Source organism: Poecile atricapillus, chromosome 3, assembly GCF_030490865.1.
Source record: "Poecile atricapillus isolate bPoeAtr1 chromosome 3, bPoeAtr1.hap1, whole genome shotgun sequence".
In the NCBI taxonomy this organism is placed as follows: Eukaryota; Metazoa; Chordata; class Aves; order Passeriformes; family Paridae; genus Poecile; species Poecile atricapillus.
Window position 1 is genome coordinate 65087410 of NC_081251.1, and position 19432 is coordinate 65106841.

General features: G+C 38.2%; 1 protein-coding gene across 4 annotated transcripts in view; it reads left to right on the forward strand.

Annotated features, from left to right (window-relative positions):
- Nucleotides 1-19432, forward strand: part of MAP7 (microtubule associated protein 7) — a 108033-nt gene that overhangs the window by 71265 nt on the left and 17336 nt on the right. For 3 of the 4 annotated variants that reach the window (XM_058836632.1, XM_058836635.1, XM_058836634.1), the window contains exons 4-10: nt 1198-1361; nt 2128-2239; nt 5570-5680; nt 11344-11457; nt 14803-14927; nt 16948-17057; nt 17442-17722. In XM_058836632.1, the coding sequence (XP_058692615.1) occupies nt 1198-1361; nt 2128-2239; nt 5570-5680; nt 11344-11457; nt 14803-14927; nt 16948-17057; nt 17442-17722 (1017 nt within the window). The remainder of the gene's footprint in view (nt 1-1197; nt 1362-2127; nt 2240-5569; nt 5681-11343; nt 11458-14802; nt 14928-16947; nt 17058-17441; nt 17723-19432) is intronic. The other variant, XM_058836636.1, reaches the window with a different exon arrangement.

Below are 19432 nucleotides of genomic sequence, written 5' to 3' on the forward strand. Positions count from 1 at the left end.
GAATAGTTGGGGGGGGGGTTGGGGAAAGAAACTACAAAAATTATTTCCTAACAAGAAACATTCATGGTTTGTAGCTAACATCTTCCACACTACATTAGTTAATTCCAGTGTAAAATTAATTGGTTTCAAGTCTGATGTGTCTCTTAATATTAGACTGTCTCTTTCTTGATGGACCTTGTTTTCTCTTGCTCTGTTACTCCCTTCAGAAGTGTCAGAAACACAGCCTTAATTATGTTGCTTTGTAATCAAATCCAGCATTACTAGTTTACAAACAAGCAGAAGGTATTTAACAGCATGTCTAGGGCTCAATTTCTAAATCTTGTTTTTATGCTCTAATTTTGTGTCCTTCTATCACATGGCTGTGTTGAAATGTATTGATTGTACTAAGGAATGGAATAGGAAATGGATCGGGCTGTGACTTTTGTTTGTACTTTCCAGCTTTAATGTAATTGTTCCTATGGAATTGAGGCTTTCAGCATGCAGGTGAAATGGTTTCATCATATCAATGGTTTAATGTGGACTGTAGTCTGGGCCTGCATTCAACAAAATTAATGAAAATTCAGACCCTGATAGGAAGGAAAATTGGTCTTCTTGATTAGTTCTTCTGAAACATGTTGTTTGAAGCTGTGCAGAAGTGGAATTATGTGGCATATTAATGTTTACCTTTAGTCTTCTTTGGTGGGTAAGTTCCTTCTGTTGGTCCAGGTGCTAGAATTGTCATCCCAGCTGCTTCTATCATAAGAGATCTGTATCAATCAATAAAGGTGAAAGTTGTGATATTTTTATTATATTTTTATTTATATTAATATATTTTATTATATTTTATATGTTTTATTATAGTTTCTTTTTATTATCTTTTTTTCAGTAAAATAGTACAGAGAATTATCATGGTTTGTATAACAGAAGTTTGTTCACATACATCTGACTTCAGTATTTAGGCATTATAAACTAGCAAAAAATCCTTTCTTCTGTGAAGAAACTGTATGCTCAAATAACTGTTAGTAAGTCATAATAAGTAAATTGAGATTAAATTAAATCAGTGTGTGGTCAGGGTATATTTTAATACATGAGGAGAGATAAGGATATTATGTATGCCTGAAGAGAGTTCAAAAGGTTTTCCATTTACCTTGGTTATTCAAAATGTAATAAAGATGTCATTGCAAAAATCAAGTTAATACTCTATCATTTTTCTCATAGCTGCAAGAGAATCTGTCTGGCTAGAACGAGAAGAGAGAGCACGGCAACATTATGAAAAACACCTAGAGGAACGCAGAAAGAAGCTAGAAGAGCAGAGACTAAAGGAAGAAAGAAGGCGAGCTGCCGTAGAGGAAAAGCGAAGGCAGAAACTAGAGGAAGATAAGGTAAGAACGAATGTCATGGTAACACTTTTCAACTTCTCTTGCCATAAGATGCAGTACTATTAACCTTTTTCTCCAAGAGCTGATGTAAAGAATGGAACATAAGCCACAGTCAGAATACAGTGTGTGTGTAAGGATTTTAAGCCTTACTTGCACAGGTATGGCATCTGTTTTCTGTTATTCTGACTCAAATGCAGTGAAGTTGAGCATGCCTGGATTACTTTGTATGGCACTGCTAAAATTCATGCAGAAAAACAAATTGGGTCAGGTTTGTATGGTTATTTGTTAATTCTTAGCCATTCAGTTTAAGGGTAGTTAAATTCAAGTTGCCCTAAGAAAACTTTTTCAAAAATGAATGTGTAATGAAATATGCTCTTGGCTGATTTGTCTCAGTTAAACTGGGAAGTATGTGCAGTGTAATCCTATGTAAGTCACCTAATCCTTGTAGGTGTTTTGTTTCCTATCTCTCCCACTCTTCTAGTATTTAGTAGATGGGACGTAGCACTAGCACATGTTTGTGTAGAGGCAGGGCCAATTAAACTGATTTTACCTTTTCAAATTTTAAGTTAACATTCTAACTTATTTATGGCTTACTTGCTACTTAATTTTGTTCTGGTCTGCATGTCACAGTAGGCAGCACATAAGCTTAAACACAATTGTAAGATACCTACTTGTTTTTGTCCATGTGAATGGAGGATAGCAGGGTTTGATGAGAAAATAAAGTTAAAAATCCAGTAGTATCCAAATGTATTGTCCTGTTGTACTCAAGGAACGACATGAAGCTGTTGTACGTCGCACAATTGAAAGAAGCCAGAAGCCAAAACAAAGGCAAAACAGGTGGTCCTGGGGAGGAGCACTACACAACCGCATTAATAACACAGGTAAAGAGGGAGGCTTGCTTTGCTCGGCAGTTTCCCTTCCCCACCAGTCAACTGCAGTTTACTTTTCTTCTTCTGAAAGGCAGGATGATTCAGTGTATGTTAGTTTGGATTCTTTGCTCTTGGTCCTAATACTGCTAGCAGCGGCATGTTTGTGACATTCTCATGTAGCAAAAAGGTAACAAGGAGAAAGAAATCTGAACAAAAGCTACAGCTTGTTTCTGGAGTTGATTTATTCTATACCTACCTTGCTACAGCTTCTCGCTTCCGCTGCTTTGCTGTTGTTCATGTGTGTATACGTGGGTGTGCTTGTGCTGTGTCAATCTTGTGATACGAGCTACTGTGGCAAATGCTAGCTGTGTGCCTCTAAAAGCAGGTCTGGTGGAAATGACCAAATACTGAAGTTAAAGTAGACACAAGGAAGGAAAATTGTTCTTTGTAATAAGCAGTCTGTGCCTTGTACTGAAATTTGGAGAAATATAAGTACCTTTTCTTCCCTTAAAGATTGGAAAATTAAGTGAATTTTAGCTATATGCTTTTTTCTTCAATTATCTTCTCTAGCTTAATTTGCCAATCATTAATGTGTATATGCCGTGTTCAATGTGAATCGAGCCCCCCAAAAGAGAACTTTTCTTTTACTTCTTTGAACAGAAAGTGATCCTTAAAGTTCTTTTCTTCCTATTCTAATTTTAATGTGTCTAACCTCTCATCAGGGGAGGGGAAAAAAAAGTTGAGAAAAGAATGGTCTGAAATCTTTGTCATATATAAATTCAATAAACAGTTATTTTTCATAAAAGGTTACTTTTTTGCTTAACTTTGTATAACTTATTTGATTTTTGTTTGATTTTCTGTGAAAAATCATTGTCTTGCATTCTGTCCCTAGGTTATTTTTTTGAATCATCATTCACCTTTCTCGATTTAGCAGGCCTGGAGCACCACTTCAAATCTCTGGGTGGTGCTAGAAAACCTGGTACATAATGCTGTGTTTTGTTATTCCTTTACCCATAGCTAGTTCTCAGGAAGTGAGATCATCAGTAACTAAACCACCCTCATGTAGTTGCAATGCATGCTTAACACCATGCTGATAGATTAGAACTGTTGTTAGTACCAGATATTTCATTATTATTTATTTTTATGGTGGAGAGTTACTGCTGGCTGACTCTAAAGATTTGGCACAATTCACTGAAATGAAGCATAATATTCTATCTACTGGAATTCAAGGAGAGCAAATTTGAATATTTTGTTATTTTCTGAAACCTTTTTGGCATACTGCACGTAGGATTTACAATTATTTTGCACATGAACACAGACACATAACCAGCTGCGTTGGCTGTTTCATTGCTCATGGGTATTTTAATTCCTTTTTTTTGTTGTTTCTTTTTTTTTTTTTTTTTTTTTTGGATAAAGAAAGCAGCAATTTCCCAGGCAATGGATTGCATTTGGCCTATTCTACATTTATAGGATCGTACTGCCAACACTTGTATGCAAATCCTTATGCTGAATGTCATTCATTTAAATAAGGTTCATTGACACAAGAAATGTTGTCATGCCTAACAGCAGAGGTGATTTTCAATATTGTCATTTGTCATCTTCAGAAAGCCAGTTTATGCAGTATATCCTTTCTGCCAGGTGTAGAATACCTGTACTGATGTTGTGTCGTCTCTCAGTGGAAGATTAGACATGAGATCAAAATCCCCATCCCGTACCCACAAATATCGTTCTGTTCTCAGGAAGCCTGAGCATCCTGTCTCCAGTAGCGACTTGAACAGGGCATTCTCTAGTTTACCCCATAGATCAATTTGGGATCATCTTGCCAGCCTACAGAGGTCTTGTTCTCAGTTATAACATTTAGATTTCTCCTTTTAAAAACCCATTTTTTATTCCCTGAGTTTTATTCCCCTGCCAGTATCCAGTCCGCCAGTTCTCTGCCCTCACCAAGTCATTCCAACGTTAAAGTTAGCAAATAGTCACAAGGGGTAGGGAGAATCTTTCTTCAGTCCAGCCAGTTATAGTGAATCCTATTTAGTTCATAGATCTGGGGAGAGTTAAGGTAATTTTCATATACTCTATTAAATTTTTTGTACACAGGGAGTATAATTTAATCTATTGGGACAGAACAGGTGAATACACTGTTAATACACTTGTCATAAATAAACAATGGCAAATAATATTTCAGCAGCAGTATCCTTAATGCTGTCATTGTCCTGAGTTTGTATCTGCTTTGAAAACAGTGTACAGTCACATTTTTTCACACACAGAATATGAATCAGCAGAGCAGTTAGGCATATGCTCAAGCCTCATTGCATTTCAGCATGGTTGAGTGATTTGCTGAGTAGTGCTGAGGTTCAGTACATGCAAAACATAAGCAAAAGCAGAACTGATTCTCACAGCATCTTTTGGATGTCAGATTTTCAGATGAAAATTTGTAATGGGGAATATGTAGTCAATGCATGGAGCTCTTTTTGTTTGGGGTTGTTGGGTTGTTTTTTTTTTTTGAGAGAGAGGAAAGGAAGGACACAGCAAACTTCCTATGACACACATATGCACAAGGTGTGTGCAGTCTCTGTTCTTGAAGTAACCATCACCTGCTCAGCAGGGCGCAGAGGCTGACTGCAGCAGTTGTGCGAATGATGTAATACTGCTCTAAAATGTAGAGAAACTAAAATCAGATGATATTTTTTTCATGTTGTGCATGCCAAGTAGGTGCATTACGAGTACTTTCTGCAGAAGCTGTTTTTTTGTAATCTGCTAAGGTGTGTGCTGAGTTGGATTGACTCACTACAACTTCATTCTCAGCATGCTGAAAATAACTCTACAGTGGGTGGTTTAGCACTTATACACAACTGTGGGATTTTTAACTTAATATTTTAATTTATTTTGTGCTTACCCTCACTTCCTCTGTGCACTAGTCTTCCCATAAACTTTCAGCATGGTATTATTGACCATCTACCTAGTAACAGTGCCCAGTCACCTTTGATTCAGATGCCAGGGTGTTTTTTTTAGTGAATAGCTTTTAGTTTCCAAGCATCTTGGTCCTTCCCTGAAGCTTTCTGTTATGAGTCATGAGCAAAGATTTTCTGACAATATTGAAAGTCTTTAGATTGCAACCCATTGAATGATAATGAACAGAATATTTTGCACACTTGAAGCTTAAACTCTGTTGTGCCCAGTCTTTGAGTCACCTGTACGTCTGCTGATAAATCCATTCTACTTTGGAAGTTCTTGTGGTAGAGCAGGAGTGACCTAGTCCTGTTTTCCTCCTCCCACTAGTGAGCTAGGAACTTGCACTATTGCATGCGGGCTGTCAATTAGCATTATCTCCATTTGTTTTAGATCGAGACAGGCGGTCTGTTTCAACAATGAACCTTTCGAAACATGTTGATCCAGTCATAAACAAGCGGCTCTCCTCTTCATCTGCAACATTACTAAATTCTCCAGACAGAGGTACAGTTTTGAAGAAAAAAGGCATTAAAAGAGCAGCAAGAAAGAATGTTCTATACTGATGTATTACTTTGCACATAAAAAAAAGCTCCTGAAGTCATTTTCTGTACTTCGTCTAAGTGGTAGTGGAAAGACTTCAAATGTGACAAGTAAATAAATGGTTGAACATTTTTTCCTGTGAGAACAAATAATTCTTGTTCTTTAAAACAAGAAAACTTACCTAAACAATTCTGCTTTAGCAAATTATAAAAGCAGTGCTTCTGTCAGGTTTTTAGTAAATGAGGTACAACTATTGAAAGAATACATCACTCCATAGTGCATGCAATCATGTGTGACCTTTTATTTGCGTTAGACCATTTTGTCATTATTTTGTTCTCCTTTCTTTTTTGTAGCGTAGTAGACACTACACAAGTAGTTCTTGAATGTCTAAGAACATACTGCATGAAGCTTTTGAGCAGTTACTTTATTACAATTTCTGGTTATTTTATTACCATTTCTGGTTATTTTTTATGGAAGAGGTGTGGGTGTTTTTCATATTGTCTGTTTATTGACTTTTTGTGTCCAGTTATTTCTCAAAGATTGCTTCATTTCAGTGTACATTTTTGGTGTTTACAAGTCTGCAAAATGATAAACCATCAAGCTTTTAAAAATTAACATAGCTGAATTGCTGCCTCTGTTCTGAGGACTTATGAGATTGAAGCATTGAGCTTAAAAGTTTTATTAAAGAATGTCTCTTGTGTAACTTGTGCAAAGAGCTTTACAGCAAAGTACTTGGTAGGGATTTTTTTTGTCCTCTACTGTGAATGAGTTCTGACCCATTTCAATCCATAAAATTGTTTTAAAAACAATTTTTTAATGGACTTTTTGTTGTGTTGTCTGGTTGATGTCATTATTTGTATCTTAACTAAGTTCCAGATTTGCGTGAACATGTGTATCTGCTTGATTTGATGAGCCATGTTCATCCTAGTGGGCTAACCTAGTTGTACAGGCTGGTAACTTGTGAAAAATACAGTAGTACATTTGGAATTAATTATTCCTAAACACCAGTCATTTCTTGCTCTGAGTGTTGGAATCCAGTCAGTTTTATCTTTACTAGCTTTTCAGGTGTGTATATTGTCTTTCAAATGTTTGGCTTTTTGCTTTGTTTAGGACGGGTCTTGGTGATGTGGGCAGGTGAACAGAAGCAGGCATTAAGGATGAAAGATAGTCTCCTATGGACTGCAACACAGTGTTTTTCCTTCTGCCACCCATTTCAAGTTCAGGAGAAGTTAAATTGAATACTAGGTAGTCCAGTGGTAGGGAAAGAAAAGGAATATGGATGTGATGACTGTATGTCAAAATGTTGAGGCATTCTTTGCTTGGCATTTTTACTAAAACAGCACAGAACCCTTTAGGAGTCTATTGTGACTTTTGCAGACTTCAAGACAGAAAATAAATCCAAATGCTATAAAGGCTTTTTCTCATGCAAAGTCAGATACCTAAATCTAGTTGAGCCAAGTATCTGGAGAAGTGCCATGAGTCTCTCCAATGGCCTCAACCTCTTAAGGCAGGTGCTTAAAGCAAGGCTGTGACTGCCTGCTCCCCGTTTCACCTTCCAGAGGGCACCCAATCACACTTTGTCTGTAATACAGACTCCTACCTGCAAAACAGCAAGCTGGAGATAAGGATGATAAGCTTACCTACTAAGCGGCTTATAGTTGTCAGCATGAACTTGTCATCTGTTGTGCAGCACGTTTTTATCATTTGAAGGACAATTTTTTTTAATTTTTTTTTTTTTGGTGCAGCAGAAGACAAAAGTTTTCATTAACTAATTGGCTAAAAGACTGATTAATGCCATTTCAGACACTGTATTGCTATATAGCTCTTTATCACAGCTGTACAATTGGGCAGCTAGTACAGGTTTCTCATTATGCTTTTATGTTACTGTAGTTAGTGAATATTTGAAACTGTAACAAAACATGAACACTTATTCAACCAGAGAAATCTGCTGTTGACCAATAGATTTTGGCAGTTGTACTCTTTAAGACCTTCGCAAGGCGATAATACTTTTCATGAGGTGTGAGTTACATACTTTAAGTTTTGCAAAACTTGCATCCTAGTTGTTTTCCTCTACTTCTCTGCAGTGATTTTTCTTTCAAGCAGATGAAAGTCTCAATCACTGCATCACTGTTTTCTGCAATCATTTTAGTAGACATTCAGGGGTTCCAGTATTGTTTCCTGTTGAAAGAGCAGTTTCCCCCATTTACACACCATATCGTGTATGTGTATAAGCAAACACCACATTTTTCAATGAGAGCCTCCTTTGTGGTGCTCATCAGAAGGCCTGTTAAATCCCTGCCTCCCATCTGTTCCTACAACTAATCAAATGCTACTGTTTGCTTACTTGCAAATTATCCTGCTGCTGCTAAGACAACTTTCCAGTATTCAGATTGTATATCCTGAAGACAAATATAGATGATTGTAATGAATTTACTTTTGCCAGCTCCCTGCAACTTTTGTGTGGTTTTTAGCTACAACTTAGATTATAAAGATCTTTAATCTGTTAAAAATAACCTGCTTGTGGCTGAGAGAATTGGGCTTGCTCAGACTGAAGAGAAGGCTCCAGGGAGACTGTTCAGCAAAAGGGTCCTCCAAGAGAACTGGGGAAGGACTTTTTACAAGGATGTGTAGTAGTAAGACCAAGAGGTAATTGCTTCAAACAGAAAGGTTTTGATTGGATATCAGGAAGAAAATCTTCACTCTGAGGCTGGTGAGATAGGTTGGTGGAGGCAGGTGGAACAGGTTGCCCATAGAAATTGTGGATACCCAGGGTCTAGCTGGATGGGGCTTTGAGCAGCCTGGTCTAATGGAAAGTGACCCTGCCCATGAGAGGAAGATTGGAACTAGGTGATCTTTCAAGTCCTTTCTAACCCAAACCATTCTATAATTCTGTGAAATTGCCCTTAGAGGCATGAGAACTAAAAATACTGCTTCCCCTTGTCTGTCAGATGGTTTGAAAGACTAAGTCTTGAAAATGTCACCCTGAGGCATAAAAAACAAAAAAGAGCAAGAAAAAAAACTTGACCTCATTGTCTTAAAGATGATCTTATTATTTTGGGATGTTCTTTCATTGGTGCTCAGTTTTGTTCCAGTGTGGTTTGAACCAAACTGAAGCTATTCAATGCATTTAGGTATTAATACTCATGTAGTTGGAACCCAGTGGGCGAAAGTTTGTCTGTTCTAGGTGAATGGTGCACTAACCTGTTAAAATGCATATTGAATGCATGGAGCATATTGAATGCATTTCAGGGAGCTGTGCATTTGGAAAATTCAGTATGTGATGACCCGGTCCCACAAAGCCAAGGTGCATCTAAACAAACTCTGATCTAAACCCATTGTAGAGAATCAGGGATACTTCGCTCCAAGGTTCTGGCTGAAACTATTTTGACATCTCTGGACCAGGCCTATTGCTTATATGGAGAAGAAAGTTTTTGGTTTTAGTCCACTGTTGTGCATATCAGCTAGCTCACTTCCACACGCTGTCCCGGGGCTTCAGTTGGATGCTGTGGACACGTGATTGCTTCCAATAGGGGATGTGGATACAAGCTCCCCTGAGTTAGGGCCATAGATAATTAAACCACACTAATCTTTAGGGCAAAGGACATACAAGACATGGCAGGTAGGTGAGACATTGGTATTGTAAATCATCAGTCTCTTAGCTGTGTCCTCTTGAGATTACTTCATCTCTGGGGCTTATATGTGTGTAAGGGCCATATTTACATTGTGACATTTACTTATCATGTAAAGATAAACTCCAAGAAATGGATGGTGTATATAGTACTGGTTTACCAGCCTAAAATACCGGGGATTGCCTTCTGAAGCTGTGTGATCTTTATGTTAAACTAAGTTCTCCAACTAGAGTTCTCCAAACTCATCCACAATCATAGCTGTGAGCCTCACCTACTAAAGCCTGAGACCATAAAAAAGAATCTGTTGTCTTGCAACAGTAGTATTAAACAGTGATCACATCAAGCATGGTGCCTGGAGATGGAAGGAAGCAAAGACTTTACCATTACTGCATCCAGTTTAATGGTATCTCTGTGATTTCTTCATTGTTACACTGCAAGCTTAATGATAATGTGTGTGCTGTAATGGAGGTCTCTGTAGGGTATTTTGTGTGTCTCTATGATCTCTACCATTGCAGAATGGAATCATTAATCAGAGAAAGCTCTGGCAATAGTACATTGTGTAAAAGGACGGTTATGAAAAGAGCCTGCTGTGTTTGAGAGTCCTGTATTTCTATAGTAATGCCCCTTATTGCATCAGTGGAATTTAAGGGAGCAATATGAGAAGTGCAAAACAGCTCTGAGGACAGATTAAGCAATTATATTTTCATAGGAGGAGATTGAGATCAGCCTTTCTTTTCATGAGGCTCAGCAAAGAGTAGATTAAAGACAGATTCAGAGTTTACATTTATTAAAAGTGATGGCTCTCTTCCTTTAAAAATGCAAATGAATGTCAAGTTTGTTACAGCCAGTCACTTCAGTGAATGTTATAGAGATTGAGCCTCATAAATTCAAGCTACACTTTTGTTGCTGCAAACATTAAACTAAGGCAAATGAATGCTGAGATATAAGAAGACCTGATTTTGCTTGCAATATCAAGATTATTGCTATAGTGTAAGCTTACTATAATGAGCTACTTTGGGAAGTAGTTGAATGTTTTGACTTGCGATGCAATTATAAAACAAATTATAAAGCAATTTGTTGTATTGGAATATCAAGGAAATACCCAATTCAATACAGAAAGTAACTTACAGGATTCTTCTGGTAATACTTCACCATGATAAATGTTTAGTCAGTATTTAAAAAAAAAACCAAAAAACTTTACAAGATAAAAGGATTATATTGACAAGCTATGCTTGCATTAGACAACACTGGGAAAAGCAAAGTACCAGTGCAGTTGCAGCCAGGTCAACATGCAGTGCGTTTTAAGAACAGAGCAACTCTTTGAAAAGTTTATTCTTTTTACTGTTCTACATGGAAAGTGATCATTAGCAGGATCTTTGGACAGAGAATTAATGATCAAAATGTTTTCTGTGGCTTCACCTATTACTGAGACAACTGTAGCTGCTGAGCTTGGTATTTGCAGTTGAGGTGCAGTACCCTTTTGCAATACTTTGATAAAACCTCACTGACAAAATTGACAAAATTCTCTGTATAGCAGTAAGCAACCTTCTCTGGTTTTTCTAGGTAGGCTGGTAAACTTTAGAAGGTGTTTTAGTGCAACTGGAAGACTATATATCCTTTGTGTAGGAAGACTTTGGGACACAAACATCTCTGTTGAAGTCTATATTTAGGAGTGTCAACTGTCCTTCTAGTAGAGAAATTATCCCGTCATTCCTAACATGGAATGTGGCAGATGTGCAAAATATTAGTGTTCATTTGGTAACAATTTGCCATAACGCCACAGGCAGTAACATAAATTAAATGTTTAGATGTACATATTTCTATAGGAATTTTTCTGCTAAAAAGAAGTAATAATAAAATGCAAACCACTGAACTATTGTGGACAGTTTCAAGATTTTCATGGAATGCAGTAGTGAGGAAACAGTACTAACACTCTGCAGCATGTGGTTATATGTGAGGTGTTTGATCTAACATCTTGCTTGTATGGTGCACGTTCAGCTCGCCGTCTCCAGCTCAGTCCATGGGAGAGCAGCATCGTTAGCAGGCTCCTGACGCCCACACACTCATTCCTGGCTCGGAGTAAAAGCACAGCTGCATTGTCTGGAGATGCAGGTAATCCTATAAGAACAGAGGCTTCACGTCTCAGACATTTATTTTTCCAGATTCCTTGCCGGATGTTGTAAAGTCATTGATCTAATTATGAATCTATGGTAGCATCCCAGAATGAACTTGAATGTCCGTGATTAGTGTGCATGACAGCATGAAAGCTCCTCTGTAGTTGTTTGCTATGCCTCTTTCTTACTTTTGCCTCTTCATCAATGCAATAAATGAATACAAAACATGCAGGGCAACAACATCACGCTGACCATGGCTGTTTAAGTAAATGCACACCTTGTTGGAAAGAGCTGATTTAGCACATCCACTGCTAAAGCTCTGAGCTGCTTGCTGCAAAGGAGTTTCAGCCCCTGCCACACTTCCCACATGGAGAGAGTTAGACTTTTACAAAAATAGGCCTTGGCTACTGGGCATTTAATACCTGTGAAGTTAAATGTGCAGGTTTAGTGAGGTTATAATAATTGTAAAGTTGTGTGCCAACCCCAGAACAGGTCCCTGATAGCACTTACTGAGGGAAAATAAATGTGCAGAAATGTGATGATACTGCTAGGTGGTAATTGAAGGCCCAGGCAAAACTGTATTCCAAATACAACCAAGGTATACTCGCTTATCATGTATTTTAGACAGGTGACAGGTGCCTCTTCTTTTTTCATAGGATGTTTTATAATCATCCACTGGGAACTTTACCATTATACTCTCAGCATGTGCAGCAATATATTATTGTAAGTCTAGGCAAGTCTTTCTTGTCTTCTGTGGACAGGATTTTTATTCTAATTAAAGAACATAGAAGGTAAGAAGGAACAGAGATCTGCTAAGATTACTTTTAAAGAAGCTTTCACTTAAGAACTCTTATAACTAATTAGGCTGTGGTACGTTTCCACAGGGGTAGTGCTGTAGGAGCAAAAATGTGGATGATAGTCTGCAAATAGTAGAATCAATAAGCACGGAATTCTTTTTTACTCTTCAAAACCAATAACTTGTAAAATTAATATTTAATATCACCTACCAAGAAGGATATTGGAAATTCAGCTCTTCATTAGGGAATAGTTGAGAAAACATCATGTAAATGGTTCCTGGAGCAAGCATGAAGTTTTTTGGGACTGCTCTTGTTTATACCGCACAACCAACTCTAAACTGAGTGGAACATTGAGAAAGGCTACAAGTAGCAGGAAAGATTGATTTGTCAGTTCAGTCTAAGGCAGTTCCTTGAAATTCCTTCCCTATACTAACTGGAACTATACCACCAGAAGAACAATCCATCTGCTCCTTGTTCTCCAGGTATTATTCTCTGGGAGCTATAACTTCAGCCCCTCCATACAGGATGCTTCCTGGAGATTAACGATCAGGTGATGGCAAAGGCTCACAGCTGTGCTCTGAGCATTCCACTCATCCCAGCCTGCCATTATTCCCTTGAAAGTTACCCTGCCCTTTGGCTGTAAAAATAAATTGCAATGTAAAAAATCCAAACTGAGTTAAATATGGATTCATGTATTTAAATCTTAATTTTAAGATTAGGGAGCTATTAGGGACATCCAGCATAAGAGTACATTGGGATCTTTTTTTAAATAAGTCCTTCAAAACTAAAATGTTTTTTAAATAGCTTTCAAAAAGCTCCTCTGAATAGATGTAGTCCTGTTAGTACATGAATCATTGGAAGTGCTGCCTAAAGCATTGTTTGGCAACTTCACAAATGAAAATGAGCTGTTTCTCTTTTAATACTTGTGTTGTCATCCTTGGTGGTAACTTCAGATAATCAGCATGCAAAAGGGGAATTGAATCACAGAGCAGGAGCCACATAAATTATAAGTGGTGTAAAGCATTATGCCACTGCCTCCTATCTGGCTTAGATGGCCTCAACCAAAAATAAAAACACAAACAGAAATCCCTTTTTTTGTTTTCTTGTTTCTTGCTTGTTTTTAAGTCATAATTCCTCATTAAACATAAATCCCTATAAACTATAAGGCAAGCATTAGTGCCATTGCTGTAACCCTTACATGAGACTCTTTATTCATAATGTTAATCTCTTAGTGCAGGAGAATTTGCAGCATTAGTACTGTTAAGTCTATGAGCTCTTCCTGTAACAGCAGCTGTACTTTTGTAAGACTGGAAGAATTAACTGTATGTGGAACTGCTTTCTTTCAAGTGTGCTCAAAGAGGGATATATAGGCAAGAAATATTTGTTTGGTTTGGCTTTTCGTTAAGGAAATAGAGGATGTAAATTTCTTTGACATGGAAAAAAAAAAATAGGAAAGATATTATATAGAGCCCCTATTTTTTCCTTAAGAGACATGGTGGATAATAATTGTGCTAAGACTCAATTAAGTGACCAGAAGAGACAAACAGGAGCAGAAAAATAAAACTTTGCAGTAATAGTATAGTTTTTCCCAATCTTCTCCTTCAGTTAAATCAAGTGAAAGTCCAATAACACTTTGCTGCAAGAAGTTTCCCATTATATGTTTTGCAGTTAAAACTCTCTTTGAAGATAAAATCAGAGCACTGTATATCTGATACCTGCTATTGTCAGATCTTTTGGTAATAGTTTTTTTGCTTGTGCAAACCAACAAAAGCTGCCATCCTGGTTACTCAAATTCTAATTTCCAAGCTGATTTGTTGTTGTAAGCCTGCTTTTTCTTTAAATGTGTAAAATAGTTTGCTGTTGAGAATGTATTTGAGTAAGTTGTTATTCTAGAAGTATCAAAAAATATGATGGGATAAAATATTCCTAAAAAGAAGAATTTTTAAAAACAAATCACTTGCTGTAAAATGTAGACAGCAATTTCATTAATTTCCTAGTTGAAACTGTTTTGTATTGTTAATGGGTTTTGATCTTCGTTGTATGTCTCCGTTAGTTTTTCTTCACTTCCAATGCAATTCGTAGGCATTCTGATTCCATTTGATTGCTTTCTATTCTGAATGTAATTGAAACTCATTCTAATGTATGTACTAAGCTAATCTGTCAGACCAGCCACTGTTTCTACTGCTTTTTCAGAACCACCAGTTGTACAAAAACTTAATGGGAAAATACTATCTGCTATCCAGTATCATGGCATACTTCCTAATTTTTTAGAAAGAAATTATTAGTTTACAGATGGATTACATGACCATCTATTGAACTTGCATCCTTACTGTATGTGTGGCCAAGCTAAAGTGTCAAATGATGGTTCTGATTTGATAATTATTCATTTCTCTTTGTATTAATACCTTCTTTCTTTTCTGTCTTTCTTGGTCGTTTCTCTTCCTGCTGGCTTTCCTCTGTCAATTCTCCAATGCTACTCTGTAATTAAAACTAATAAATAACCAAACCAACCAACACCGTAGTTATCCCCGTTTGTCCCCGTTCAGCATCTTGCAGCCCCCTCAGTCCTCTGTCCTACAAGGCCATGAGCTGTAGGAATTCAGGAGAACGAGCAAAACTTTATGCTTCTACTGATGCCGTTGGACGTCGGCGAACAACGCACCTTGCAGGGGTAAGCTTGGCAGCTGCACGAGTACTCTGTGTCCCGTGCCATGACTGCACTGCTTGTTGGGACTGGAATAGCTGCAGGGATACTTCCCTCCCCTCTGCACTGTCCCCACCCTCTCCAGTTTGTGTCATAGTTGGCTGGATTCTAACTGAAACACACTAGGTTATGTAGTGACACAGCCTGATTATGCACCAAAGAATCCGTGTGGAAAAGCACTGATGCTTTCCAAACACCTGTGTTTGCAGAGTAGATGTCTTAGCTTCTCACAAGGCACAGAGGCAGTCACAGTGCCCCATTCTTAAGTGGATTCTTTGCTGCCTTTTAAGGCCCAAGATGGTGTTGCCACTTCTCCCTCAGTGGGGAAATAGTTTTTCCCAGCAGGCTGTTTTCACAGAGGTTCCAGAATTTGATGTCTTCTGAGGCCTCTAGAAAATTCAGCTGAGCCACTAAGATAAAGAGGTGGGGAGGAATGCGTGCACTCACATGTCTCTATACACAAGTGCACAGAGTACTCTCACTTCATCTGTGCTTTCTTAGGAGACCAGGCTAGTAAATTTTGGCCCACTGGGAAGGAAGAAGTTGGTTTAGGATCATGGTTTATAAGCAAGGCTTTCCACAGGTTAATTCTGAATTATTTAGTAGCAGTACTAGGGCTGATCTGAGCTTTTAATAACATCAAAACAGTAGAACAAACTTGTGTTAACTGTGCACCAAGCCAGTGGGATGCAGTCAGACCCAGTTCAGATTCATTTGGTGAACCTGAGCAGTTGTATTTTTCTTGTGCTTACAGCCTGAGAGTGTGAGAAAAGTTGATGTCATCTCTGCAAAACATTGTGCAAGAGGTGCTTGCATTTTTGTTTGGCCTGATGGGCAGAAGGTCAAGAGACAGTGCTGCTATTGACATCCTTGTTGGAAGCAGTGTTAATCAAAGTGCCATGAGTCATAGCCACTACTTCATCTTTAGGGTAGTATACTGAAGTTTAAGCTAAGGCATAGCCTTGGTATTATCTCTAGAGAAATTTCCTACTGTGTGCATAGAGCATTGCACTCTCCTGACCTATTGGTTCTTCCTCTTGAGTCCTTCTGATTGCAAGAGATTTGGGGTTTGGTTTTTTGGTTTTTTTTCCAAATTAAAAAGAAGAAAGGTTGTTACTTTTTGGTGGAGGAGGTGATAGAAAACTGTTGTAATTATAAAATGAGTGAATTAAGAGCTGTTTCCAGTAGCCTGTGTGATGTGGAGAATCTTTTATGCTTCTGCAAACTTCTGTATTAGTTCAGCTGTTTACTTTATTGATATGAAGAAAATTTTTCTGATGCTCTGCTTTCAGTACTAATAAAAAGGATCCAATACAGAGTTACTGCTAGCAAGCTAAAACTCTTGTTGATTGTAATGCATTTATTTCTCAACTTAGGATTTTATTTTTTAAAAATAAAGAAGGATAAAGGAAATTACTATCATGTATAAGAACCAATGGCAAAAAGTATGTGCTGTAAAATCATCCAAGAAAAGAAAGAATAGGATTGATCTACCATATTTGGAAGCTTTGAGGACATTCGTGGTGTTCACTTGCAAGCATGAACCCAAAATGTTGTGCTGTGTAGGAAGGCTGTGACCAAGTATGAGCCAAGGGCAGGGGAAGTTTGTTTTGTGTTTTCTGCAAAAGAAATCCTGTGCTTGTGGGATGTAGTGGAAGATACTCTGGCAATCAGCAAAGATCAAATTATAAAAGGTAATTTTTTTTTGCCTGTGTGAAAATAAACCTCTGCAAATTAGCCCATTACATTTTAGGACAGGAGAGAATGATTGAAAAGGATCCATGTTGTCAAATGCATATTCACTGACAAAGATGGTGTCAGGTTACAGGGCTATATTAAGGAACTTGTTAAACTAGCTGTAGAAATCATTGACTCAGCATTGCTTTTTCTTAGGCCCCCAACTCCTCATCCTTAACTGAGCTTGCTTTGCTTTCTTTAGCTGTGTGAACTCTGGCTTGACTTTGTCTTTTTGTTTGCCGAGCTATAGACTGACAAAAGAGAAAAGGACCATTTGTCATCCAGCTTCTCAGCCAACTTTAAAGGAGGTCATTTTACTTCCAGCCTCAAAGCTAGATCATCAGCTCCCTCTCCAGTTTGGTAAGTCAAGTACATGCTTAGCTGGACATGAGCTATAGGCAGCTCTGATTGTTCTATTAATTAAATGTGAAACAGGGCAAACTTATTTGATGATGTAGATGTTTTCTCTCTGCAAAAAAAGGAATGACAGTCCTGCTTTAAAAAAAAACAAAACAACTTGCTACTGCTCTGGAGAAGGGGAAGGGGCAGGAAAACACTTGGTTTCTCACTTTCTGGCTGGGTTCAGTGCTCACACATCTGGAGAGCTGGAGGGAGGCATTTTGCATGAAACCAAATCAGTTGTGCCAGCAATCCTGCTTGATAGAGAAACACAGAAGTGGTTTTATTTTTAGCTGCTATGGTAGTAGAAGTGAAAACCAGCATTGTCACTCTTTGATTACACAGGCATGCATCAAAGTCTTTGCCTTTTTTGCCTGGGACACCCAAGCAGGTAACTTCCCCACCTGGTTCCTCCAAAGTTTCCTCTGCTCAGACACGTCCTCCCTCTCCTGGCAACATCCGGCCAGTCAAAAAAGAAATCAAACCAGAGGGTGAGAAGAAAAGACCAGAAAAGGAGGCTGAAAAGGCCAATGAGGCAAGGACAGAAGAGAGTAAAGGAGCTTCAGCAGGTGCTGGAGAACCCACAAGTCAGGAACAGCTCACTGTCCAAGCAGAGCTAACTCAAGGTAAGCAGACATCCTGCTTTAGGATAAAGAACATTTCATATTTTTCCTTCCCTTTCTCTGAAATGATGTAGTTTTCTGTCAAAAGTTAATCTGAATTCTTCACAACACTCCTGCAGATGTATGTTCATTATGAGGAAATTGTAGACAGGTTGAAGCCCTCCTGCTTCTGAGTCAAAACAACATGCCAAGCTGCCTCACACAGTGTGGCTTCACAAGCCTCTTCTCTGCCCTTTTGGACAGGAATTTTGTCCTCCATATCATAACATGGCTTCTTTACAAACTGTTGAAATAGAATATTAATGGTCTGAAGACTTTACAGTGCAAGAAGCCATCACATGAGTTCATGTGAGCATGTTATACACAGTGCACTTATGCTGGTAACACTACTAACTTGTGTAACTACTAGCTTATGTATAATATTGCAAGAGGACCATATCAGGGGAGATTAGCAGAGTATAGTAGAATGCAAAGAACCAAGAAAAAGAGTAAAAAGGAATAGGGGGAATTTTTAAGGGAAAATGAGTTATTAAATAGTTAACAAATGAACAGGAAACCCATGCCAAACTCTACCAACCCTGAAAAGCAGCAATGCAGAAAAAGATGAACACAAAAAATAAAATAATGACTGTAAAGTGTAGGAGGGAAAAAGGTAAATCTGAAAATGAAAAAAAATACAGTTTATTTCTAGCAGACATTTTAGTTCGTTCTAAATATGGCATAAACTGTCTCTTGCAGATGAGATAGAAAGTCCAGTGTGACCACTAGGATAACAAGTTATGTTAGTTAGGATTCTGAACTTAAAATTTGTAGATTTCCCTGCAGTTACCTGTCAGATGAGTTTTAAGTATTAGTAATCTTGCATTTAACTGCAGCAGGTGTAGTTTGGGCTTGTTCTGTGAAAAAAAAAACCTGACATAAATTGATTTCTTTTGTTTTATTAAGTTCTGTTACAGTAGTTGCTGTCTGATACCCAGGTCCTACTACAAAATGTGCAACCCCACAAAAAGGGTGGATGGATGTATCTGTTGGCCGTGGGCATGCAAAGGAGATTTAATTGCCATCTTTTGCTTGCTTCCTTTTCAGAAGAAAACTTCCTTTTAAGAGATACTTAATAGAGATACTACTGAGAACTTTGCAAGTATTTACAAGTTATAGCTCTCCAGTACAAGGCACAGACCAGACAAACCATCATGCTTGTCTGACTGTTTAGTTCAGGAGGAAGAGACACTCCACTTCCTTGCAGTGTCAGTCAAAATTTGAGTTTGTGACAAGGTCTCTTAGTACTGAAACAGATTATGTGTGATAAAAGTATTCAAAAGTCAAGCAGCTTGTATTCACAGCAAAGAATACAAACGAGAATATGAAGTGGAGATAAATGAAAGAGGAGGGTGCTATAGTTAGAGTGATGAGCAGCCCTTCAAATTGAATGTGTTTTCCCAAAGCCAGAGGAGGGCTTTGGCTGGGACCAAAGATGGAGACCTCAGGCAGAGCATTTTACATGCGAGGTTATAGGATGGCTTTGTACTGCCTTTGGAGCCCCGAGCTGCCAAAACTTAGTCGCTGGTTGAATTCAAGGGTCTAGAGAGGTGCAAGTACAGCATTTGGGGCTAGAGGAATGTTGCTGATTTGCTAATTCTCCTGGGGCTGTATTGCAGGTGAATACAGCTCATTCCCTACAGGTAACAGCACTGGCCTTTCACTGGTGTGGCT